The following is a 10316-nucleotide window of genomic DNA, read 5'->3' as shown; positions in this document are numbered from 1 at the left end:
CAGTCAGAGAGGGACCTGGGGGGGTTGATTGACAGCCGGCTGAACATGAGCCAGCAGTGTGCCCAGGTGGCCAAGAAGGCCAGTGGCATCCTGGCCTGTATCAGAAATAGTGTGGCCAGCAGGGACAGGGAAGGGATCTTACCCCTGTACTCGGCACTGGTGAGGCCGCACCTCGACTACTGGGTTCAGTTTTGGGCCCCTCACTCCAAAAAGGCCATTGAATGACTCGAGCGTGTCCAGAGAAGGGCAACGGAGCTGGTGCAGGTTCTGGAGCACAGGTCTGATGGGGAGCGGCTGAGGGAACTGGGGGGGTTTAGTCTGGAGAAGAGGAGGCTGAGGGGAGACCTCATGGCCCTCTACAACTCCCTGAAAGGAGGGTGCAGAGAGGGGGGATGAGCCTCTTTAACCAAGTAACAAGCAATAAGACAAGAGGGAATGGCCTCAAGTTGCGCCAGGGAAGGTTTAGACTAGATGTCAGGAAGTATTTCTTTCCAGAATGGGTTATTAGGCAGTGGAATGGGCTGCCCAGGGAGGTGGTGGAGTCCCCACCCCTGGAGGGGTTTAAGAGTCGGGTCGACATAGCGCTGAGAGATATGGTGTAGATGGGAACTGGCAGTGTTAGGTTAACGGTTGGACTAGATGATCTTCAAGGTCCTTTCCAACCTAGTTGATTCTGTGATTCTGTACTGGGCTGTACTTAGCTGCATAGGACTGTACAGCACCATATGGGGTGATAGGGTGTGGTATTGGGCCACACTGGTCTGTACTGAGCCGTGCAGGGCTGTACTGGGCTGTATTGGGCTATACTGGGCTCTTTCAGGCTGCACTTGACTGTATAGGACTGCATTGCACCCCACTGGGCTGTACAGGGCCACACAGGACTGTATTGCACCATGCTGGGTTGTATAGGGTTGTACTGGGCCATACTGGGCTGTACATGGCCATAAAGAACTGCACTGCACCATACTGGGCTATACAGGGCTGAACTGGGCTGTACTGGGCAGTAGAGGGGCTGCCCCTCCCTAGTCCCTGCCAGCACCGCACTCGCCCCACGGCCACAGCCCCCACTCACCCACACTCGCACCCTGCTCCTGATGCTGCTGACACCCAGGGGGGGGCTCAGCCTGGAAGCCAGCACCTCCCACACGCCCCCAGCACCCACCCTGGGGCCAGGCCCTGGGTGGGGGGGGGACATCAGCGGGATAGGTGGCACTGGGACTCCACCAGCATTGCCACCCTGGGACGGGTTTCTTAAACTGGGCGAGGGATGACACACAACCCTTGGGATACCCCTGCCTGTCTGGGAGGGGGAACTGGGAGTTACTGGGCAGTGTGCTGTCCCAGATGTCACCAAGCTGGGGACATCAGTGTCCCCAGCCTGCCTGCGCTCTGCACCCCAGGGGATTTTGCAACATTCCCCGCCCCCCCAATCTATAGGGGCTTTCTAAAAGCTCCAGCTCTCCCCTACCCAGCAACTGTGTCCGCAGGGGGGCTGGGGTGGGGGGGTCTCACCTCTCCCTGCCCCACCGTGGGACAGGGAAAGAGGGGCTTGGGTCTAGCAGTACTTGAATTTATTTGTAAACTGTTCTCTGGTAAATGATAAAAACTCAAGAAGAGACCAAATGAAAAAAAATTACACACACACACACACACACCCCCCAAAGAAAATTAAACCAACCAGGCGGATGGGGTAAAAAAAAATAAAATAAGAGTTTTCCCCCAAGGTGGGATTTTAATGACCTACAACAAACCCAAGAGCTGCTGGGGGAGCGGTGGCAGGGGGCACGGGGGGGGGGTGGGTGGGCCCTCTTCCCCCCCCTGTGCCCCCCGCCGGCACTGCAGTGGTGGGTGCTCCCCTGTTGCTCTTGTTTTCAGGGAGGAGGAGGAGTGTGGGGGGGTCCTACATGGGGGGCTCGTTGCAGAGCACGATCTCCAGCTCCTTGCGGTAGAGTTTGCCCCCGTCAGAGAGGTTCATGATGCTCTTCCTGTAGTTGGTGAGCTGCTGGATGCTCATCTCCTGCAAGGAACGGAGGGGTGACAGGAGTGGGCACCCCATTTCTCCCTGGGGGGCACCCCCAGGTTGGGGGATACCCCCCCACCCCCCCAAGCTCCGGCACAGCCTCTCATGGGGACACAGGGTTGGCACCTGGACCAGCATCTCTCCTGGTCCCCGAGGAGCAGGGACACAGGGGGTGGAAGATGCTGCTGGGAGAGGGGAGAAGGCCCATGGGGGGCCTGGGGGGGCCTCAGCCTCTGTCCCCCACTTACCCTCCCCCACTTACTTTCTTATTCTTCTCGTACAGGTCTTTTAAAAGCGCGTCCAGCTCATTCTCATCAATGAAGCCGCTCCCGTCCTGGATAACGAGGGAGGGACGTCAGGACACGAGCCCGTGAGCCCCCCCCTGTGCCTGGGGCACCCCCAGACCCTTACCCACCACAGCCAGGGGCAAACCCAGCACTCACACCCCAAACCAGAGCAGGCAACTGACCCAACCGAAACCACGTAGTTTTGGTTTTGGGGTTGTTGGGGTTTTTTTGACGAGTTCTATTTATTCCGGGTGGTTTCCTGGGAGCCAGCTCCCTACCTTGTCATAGAAGGCAAAGATGGCATTGAACTCCTCCGAGGACAGCTTCATCCCCTGGGCAGCAGCAAGGGACACCGGGGCGTGAGGGAGGGGACAAAAGCACAAGCAGGGAACAGGAATGTTTGTGGGTTTTTTTTAATTATTATTTTTATTTTACCTGAAACTTCAGGAGGAAGTTTTCTTGCACAGGCAAAAGTCTGAAAAACAACAAGGGCAGGGATGAGTGGGAAGCAGCCAGGAAAAGGCACTTTTTTAAAACCAAAATGGCTTTTCGCTCAGAAACATGAGCAAATTAAAGAGGTAAATGGTTTTCCTCGGAAGCTGGAGCAGACTCTTCCTGAAGCGAGTGTTTCGGGGTGTCTTTCCCTCCCCACCACTTCTCGCTGCCCGTGACCTTACCGGGACATCTCTGACAGTCCCAGCTTCCCGTCGCCGTTCATGTCGAACATCCGCAGCTGGCGGGACACAAGCAGCACCTGGTCACCCATTGCCTCCTTCTCCCCCCTCTCCCACCCACTGCGGGGTGGTGAGACCCCCGGGGGGGGTGGTGGGTCCCTGCCCTGTCCCGGGAGAGCCATGGTCCCCCGGGACTGGCCTGGAGGGTCCCACTTACGATGGTCTGCGTGTACTCCTGCAGCTTGGGCTCGTCGTAGGGCCGGTTCGCTTTCTTCAGCAGGTCTGACAAGAAGCCCTGGAAGGAGAAGGTGTTGCTGGCTGTCCCTGTCCCTGGCTGTCCCAGGGGGCTGCCCCACGGGTGGGGACCCAGCTCAGCCCACCCCATGCCTGCAGCCCACCTTGAGCTCATTGGCTTCGATGTAGCCGCTGCGGTCCGTGTCGTACCTGCGCCAAGCCTGTGAAGCAGCCACCACAAACGTCACCATGGGCTCGTGTCCCACGTTTCCCCCCCTCCGACACGTCTGTGCCCCCATAACCCCCCGCCTGGAGCATCCCCCACCACCCTTGCAGAGATGGGGTCATCTCACAGCTCCCAATCTCGGTTTGTGGTGGCCTCATCGGTGCCACATGCTCTCCCTTGGGGCTGGATGCTTTTGTTCAGCCCTGTGCCAAGAGTTCAAGCACCATTATCCTCGCCTCGGTGTCCAAGGCCAGGCTTTAATATTTGATTGCATCCCCCAATTAAACAATAGTGCCCGCTTACCAACACCCCCATGCCGCGGGGCGCTTCTCTTTCAGCTGTCACCTCCACCCTGGGATCATTTTCCAGGCACAAGCTCTCCCCCACCCAGGAAGCTGCACTTCCCCCTCCATCCCCAGCCGTGTTTCGGTCCCCATTGGAATTTCTCTCCCACCCTGCAGATGGGTTCACCCTGTGTAAGGGCATGACGAGGTTTTGGGGTGGCCCAGAGCAGCGTTTTCTGCTTCAGCACATCCCTTGAGCACTAAGGACCAACTAAGAAGGGGGAATTTTCAGAAACAGCTCCAAATCCCGGCAGCTCACCTCACCTGGAGACCGGGACAAGGTGCTCAGCTGCCCCGAGAGATGCCCAAGGGGCTCTGAGGACTGGGAAAACTCACCACACTCCTGCTCTCCCCCCCAAACCAGCACCACCGCCCAGTGCTGAGCTAAAGCCAAGAGTTTGGGGGAGACTGGGGAGGGGGCTTGGGTAATGCCAGCCCCCAGTTGTTTCTCTGGGAGACTGAATCCCACGGGGAGTCCCGGCACAGCCTGCCCTGCTCACCTCCATGAACTCCGAGCTGGAGCCCACGTGCTGGCGGAAACACAGCAGGAAATTCTCCTCCGTGGGCAGGATCTGGGCCAGCTGCAGGGAACAGGAGCGTTAGAGGGGGAACACGAGTGTCAGGGGAGGACCGCGAGCATCCCCGGGATCCGCAGGGCCAGAACCACTCACCTCCGCCATCTCGATTTTGCCGTCGGCGTTTTTGTCGTACTTGTGCATGAACTCCTTCATCTTGTCACCCAAGTTGTCCTTCTTGGAGTCCTGCCGGCAAGGAGGAGGGGACGGGAGTGTTTAACCTCACACCCTGTGCCGGTGTCCCCCCACTTCCCTCACTGCTGGGAGGTGGCAAAACCTGAGCTGCCCCAGTCCCGCTTGTTGGTGCCGTTCCTAAACCTGAACCCTGGGGCAGGAGGGAAAGGGGGAAGCAGAGAGTAAAATGAGGAGAGGCCCTTACCACACCCGCCCCCTTCCTCGCGCTTTCCAGCTCCTGGAAGAAGTTTTCCAGCTCTTTGCCTTCGATGTAGCCATTTCCTAGGGAAGGAAAAAATTGCAATAAGACCCCCCCCTCTGGTGTCAGAGGGCCGGAGGCAAGGGAGGGATGCTCCCAAGGGATGCAGCGCTTGTCCCCCTCCGCGCAGGGACACTGCTCCAAGGCGACTGTGGCAGGAAAGAAACGCCAGTTGATGCTGAGTGTTACACAAACCCGGCAATGCTCGAATTTGCAGAGAGATGGAGCCCTGCGTGTTTTAGCCTGGAGTGGGGACACGGCCCCAGGCTTGTCCCCTGCACCTGCCCGTAGGAGCAGGGGGCTTTGTGTCCATCCCCATCGCAGGGGACTTTGTCCCTGTCCCAGTGTACGCTGCATGTTCTGCATCCGATGCTGTAACTGGGTGGTTTAATTAAACCTCTCCTTCCTGAGCACCCCCAACCAGGACTGTGGGTGCCAACAAGGGAAAACAGGGAGCAGAGGGAAGGCACCTGCCACAGCGTCACCCCCCGAGTGCAGGATCAGCCCCAGGATGATGGAGTCAGCCCAGCACCGGTCTCCGAGGTGGCCAAGGGCTCAGAAAGGTCCCTGTCCCATGGACTCTCACCCCTTGCTGCTGATATCTGTGCTGAGATGTGGTTCCTACCAAACCTGGGGTATCCACAGCCCTTCCCACCTGCAGGATGCTCGGTGGCAGGACGGCTCAGCCAGGACCCACCCATGCATCGCTCTCTTGGTAGTGAGCCTTGGTGGCTTTGAGGGGGTGACGTGCCAGGGGACCGCAGCAAGGACACCGGCTCTGCAGTGCTGCCACCACCCTGCCAGAAATCCTCTCTCCTGCCAACATCTGGGCCCAGCTGGGGGACGCTGCCCTTTCCTCCAAAGTGCCCGACTGAGGGCTAACTAGGACTCTTCTTTGTGGGCATCCCCCCCAAACCCCTCCCCATTCCATCTTCCAGAGGCTTGGACCGTGGCGCCCTGCCCTGTGCCACCTTTGGCATCATCACCCACAGGCTCCCCAGCAGCATCTTCTCCCCGCTGCAACGCGGTGGCTGGGAATAACCCGTCCACATCCCGGCTGGAAGCGCCTCGGGAAGTCCCGGGGCACCTTCATCTTTGACGGCCACATCCCCATGGCTGAGCAGCATCCCTCCCAGGAGGGATGAGGGGCTTGGGCGATGTCGGGGTGCCGGTGTGAGCTGCTGAGGGGCTTGGCTTTCCACTGCCCTTCCCAGAGGCTTTGCTTTTGCGGGTGTGGGAGAGCCCCAGGCTCCTTTGAAATCAGTTGGAAAAAAAAAATCAGCAAGAGTTTTGAGCCAGGAAAAGGAATAATGCCAAGAAATGCCATGGCCGGTAGCTTGGTTTCCCCCAAGCAGCAGCTTGGAGAGGTCTGATCCATGTCTGCAGAGTGGCAGGGTGTGGAGTGACACGGAAAATCCCCTCTGGAGAGCCACGGCCCGTCCATGCAGCTGCACTTTGGAGCCTCCCTGCGCCGCAGAGCCACGGGACAGCTGTGGCTGGCAAAGCGAGGACGTCAAAGACACCCAAGGGGACATCTCCGGGGCGCGAGGAGCCTTAAGGGGAAGCGGGTGAAAACCCATTGGAGGGGTTTGAGAGCAGGGAAGAGCTTGGGCAAGACAGCTCCGTCCGCAAGGGGATGAACCCCAGGTCCCTCCATCATCCCATGCCCATCAGCAGAGGGAAGCGGCCGGGGCTGTTGGAGCTCCCACCTGGTGTGGCCGAGCACCGTCCTCGTCAAGGCCACCATCTCCCCTGACGCCCGAGTCCCTCCTCTCTTGGGCACCCACCATGCCACAGCCCGACAGCTTTACCCTGCCCGGGGGCCGCAGCCCAAGCTGGATCCGTGCCTGCCTCTGTGTTTTGGAGATGCCGGAGCACATCCAAGAGCGCAGCGGGACGTGCTGCAGGGAGGCAGCTGGACACCCACACCGGGAGCTGCCCACTCCCACTGGGGTGCCACTGTCCCACCTTCCCCAACCCCTCAGCTGCTCCAGTGCCAGCTCCAGCGGTGACAGGGACGGTTGTGTTGGTGTCCCCAGCGCTGTGGGGGCTGCAGGCGGGACCCCGACGACGTGGCCGGGAGGGCACCCAGCACAGCCTGAGCTCTGGCTTCTCAGCAGCGCAGCCAGGGACGTGGCATGACGCAGTTTCCAGGAGGGTTTTGGTCCCCAAATCTCCCCGCAGGGACGGGAGACCCAGGGAAGGGCAAGAGCTTTCCCCGGGCTGCTCTCCCCAGTGGGCTGAGCCTCCTTCACAGCACCACGGAGCTGAAATAAACTATTTTCCCACCAAAACGATGCTGCTTTTTGCATTTTCTGCTTGCTTTTCGGTGGCAGCAGCGGGGACCTGGGGTGGCATGCCCAGCTGTGACTTCATGGGGAGGTGACATCCCCATTAGGGACACAGCCACTGTCACAGCATCCCAGGGAGAGGTTTTGCGGGGCTGGGGAGCAGGTGGGGGGGGATGGAGGGGCCACTCCTCACCCCGCTCCGGGCAAGGGACATCCCTTCTGTCACCCCCTGCTTCCAGGGCAAGGGGGTGGCCCTGGGGCCAGACTGGTGGCTGTGTGACCCCCCAAACTGCCGGGCAACCCAGATGCCAGGGATGGGGCATCACAGCAGCAGGGGGGATGGAGGGGCAGAGGGGTGGGCAAGGGTTTCCTGGAGGGGGCACCCCAGGAAGGGCAGAACTCCCCAGCCAGCACCCAGAGGTGACACCAGCCCTGAGCGAACCCCCCCTCTTGGGGGACCTGGCATCTGGGGGATGTGCAAAGGAAACCCGGGGTACCCCCGGGCTCATCGTTCCACGGGCTCCTGGTGGGCTCCGGTGCCGGGGGTCCCCATCCTTTCCCGACGGGGAGGTCCTGGGGGGCCGATCGTCTCCACGATCCCGGAGCTCCCCCCGACGGGGCTGTGCCCCGGGGGCTCCCCACCATCCCGGGGGACTCCCCATCGCCCCGGGGGGGCTCCCCGTTCTCCCCGGGGCTACGGCGGCGGAGGCACCTCCTCTGAGCTCCCCCCGACGGGATGTCCGGGGACTCTCTCCAACGTCCCCCCTCGCCCCGCGCTCCCGGGGATGCTCAGCCCGGTGCCCTCCCCGCCGGTTTTGGAGGGGTGACGGCGTGTCCCCCGCGCCCCGGGACTGACCGTCCGTGTCGAAATGTCGCCAGACGTCGAGGAACTGGGAGGCGGTGAGCTCGGCCAGGTGGAGGTGCGGGGCCTGCTGCGGGCCGGCCATCTCCCGCTGCCGCCGCCGCCGCCGCTGCCGCCGCCGCCCGCCCGCCGCCGCCTTTTATACCCGCCGCCGCCGGCGCCGCCCGCCGCCGCCAGGGGGCGCCGCTGCCCCGGGACACCGGCCGGGCACGGGGGGCAGCGGGACACCGGCACCGCGGCGGAGGGGGAGGACGGACACACCGGGACACCCGGACACCGGCACCGCGGGGGGGAAGAGGGACCGGGACACCCGGACACCGGGACACCCGGACACACCGGCACCGCGGGGGTCGGGGACCGGGACACCGGGAGCGGCGGGGGCAGCACTGGGCACCCTGGGGGGCAGCCCGCGCTCTGCCACTTGTCTCTGCCTTGTCACCCACCCCTGCTCTATGTCACCTACCCCTGCCCTATCACCTGTCCCTGCCCCGTGCCACCTATCCCTGCCCTATGTCACCTACCTTTGCCCCATGTCACCTGCCCTGCCTAATGTCACCTACCCCTGCCCTGACACCTAGCCCTGCCTTGTCACCCTGCCCTGGACTGCCACCTCCTCCTGCCTGTCACTCCACCCCTTCCCCAAGTTCCTGCGTCCCTTCGTGTGCCACCCAGCCCTGCCCGTGTCACCCAGCCCTCAGCCACGTCACCCAGCCCTACCCCTGTCACCGTGTCCCTGTCCTGTGTCACCGCATCTGTGCGCCTTGTCGCTGTCCCCCTGCCTTGCTGGGCTCCTGATGGCAGCTCCATGGCTCAGGATTTGCTGGTCCTGGCGGGAGGAGCAGGGCGGAGGCAGTCCCAGTGCCACCGCCACCGAGGGACCATGCGCTGGCCGCAGCAGGGCAGTCACCCGTGACCCATGGCTGGGGCAAGGATGAGAAATCCAGACCCTGCTCCCATTTTTTTGAGGAAAACCAAAGGAATCCTCAGATCAAGGCTTTGCCATCCCTGATGAAGGGGGTCTCCTTGGAGGGATGGGAGTGGTGCTCAGCCCAAAAAGCAATGTTTCTCACACTGATGCCCCTTGCTGCCCGCCAGCTCGTCAGGGGATTTTCTTTTCTCAAGTTTTCCCAAATGGCAGGGAAATTTCCAGGCCCAAACAAACAGCCACACTTGGGGTTTGTCACTGGCTCCAGCGCAGCCTGCCCAGGGGAAGTGTTGCCATGGCTACGGGGAAAAAAATAATATAATTCAGATCCAGCGAGAAGGCTCGGCCGATAGAAGTGCTTAATTAAAGATGAGACGAAGGCAGAAAACTTCAGACGTGCGCAGAGCAGGGATGTAATCGGCAGCAGGCAGCTGCGGGCAGTTATCGGGGGACTGCCCATCCTGCCGGGTGCTGGCGCCTCTTGTTTTTGTCTCTTGGCTGGGAGAAAAGGGGGTGCGAGGTGCTTTCCCCAAATCACAGAGCCCACAGCCCTTTTGGGAGCAGGTTTAAGGACTGGGAAATGGCTCCAAGCCTGGCTTTAAGGCCGTGGGGAGCTGGGGCAGGGCAGGATGCCTGACTGTGGGCATGGCAAGGGAGATGCTGCAGCAGCATCCCACAGGGAGAGCCAGGCTGGGACACAGAGCAGTGGGGTGGTCTTCTCCTCCTCCCTGCTGCTCCACGCAGCCTTCAAGCACACACAGAGAGGCTGAAGGGTGTCCCAGGTACCCAGTTCACATTTCCTGCAGTCTGGCATGGAGATGAGCTGCAAAAAAAAAGCTTCCTTTTCCCATTTTTGGAGCACAATTTTCCCCAGTAGAGCTCATTGCTTTTCTGTCCCCCTCCCTTCAGAGCAAAGTTTTCCTGGGGGCTGAGAGCAGACACCCGCTGCCTCCGTGGGGCTCAGGGATGTGTCCCCAAGTGTGCCCAGGCTGGGGAGAGAAGGGGCAAAGGGGAGCGTCGGGTCCCCAGCACTGGTCCATCATCTGCTCTGTGGGGAGCAGAGCCCCAGCCCACAGCAGAGGTGGCTCTGGGTCAGCAGCCCAGCACAGTCACGCTGCTCCAGCACACCCACCTCTCGCTGACGAGGAACCAAGGTTGCTCCAGGCTGGCACCTGGGAGCAAAATTTGGGCTCTGGCAGTGCCCTGACCCTGCTCCCTGCTGTCCCTGGGGAAACGCGAAGCACCTCGTGACTTAGGAAGGGGTCTGCTAAGATTGAGAGTTTTAGAGAGGGCTGTGAAGCTTCGGGCGAGGAAAGCAAGTGGGGGGTTGTTTAAAGTCATCTCCCAGAATGGGTGCCCGGGCACAGCTGGTGGCAGGAGGGGTTGTCCCCTCTGCAGGATAAAAGGCTGGATGGTTCCCTCCAGCCTTCACCCATGTCCCGGCT

At 61.1% G+C, this 10316-nt stretch overlaps 1 protein-coding gene across 1 annotated transcript; it reads right to left on the bottom strand.

Moving 5' to 3' along the window:
- Positions 1-1837: 1837 nt before the first annotated feature.
- Positions 1838-8047, bottom strand: CALB2 (calbindin 2). The gene is made up of 11 exons (XM_074840239.1): positions 7941-8047; positions 4740-4816; positions 4457-4546; positions 4286-4366; positions 3380-3436; positions 3199-3276; positions 2985-3040; positions 2743-2782; positions 2586-2639; positions 2283-2354; positions 1838-2017 (listed from the first exon to the last, which is right to left on the bottom strand). Exons 1-11 carry the CDS (start codon positions 8029-8031, stop codon positions 1901-1903), a joined length of 813 nt encoding a protein of 270 aa, XP_074696340.1. The 5' UTR covers positions 8032-8047; the 3' UTR covers positions 1838-1900.
- Between the last annotated feature and the right edge of the window lie 2269 nt (positions 8048-10316).

This window comes from Strix aluco, chromosome 14, assembly GCF_031877795.1.
Source record: "Strix aluco isolate bStrAlu1 chromosome 14, bStrAlu1.hap1, whole genome shotgun sequence".
Lineage (NCBI taxonomy): Eukaryota > Metazoa > Chordata > Aves > Strigiformes > Strigidae > Strix > Strix aluco.
This window is presented reverse-complemented; position numbering and strand designations above follow the sequence as displayed.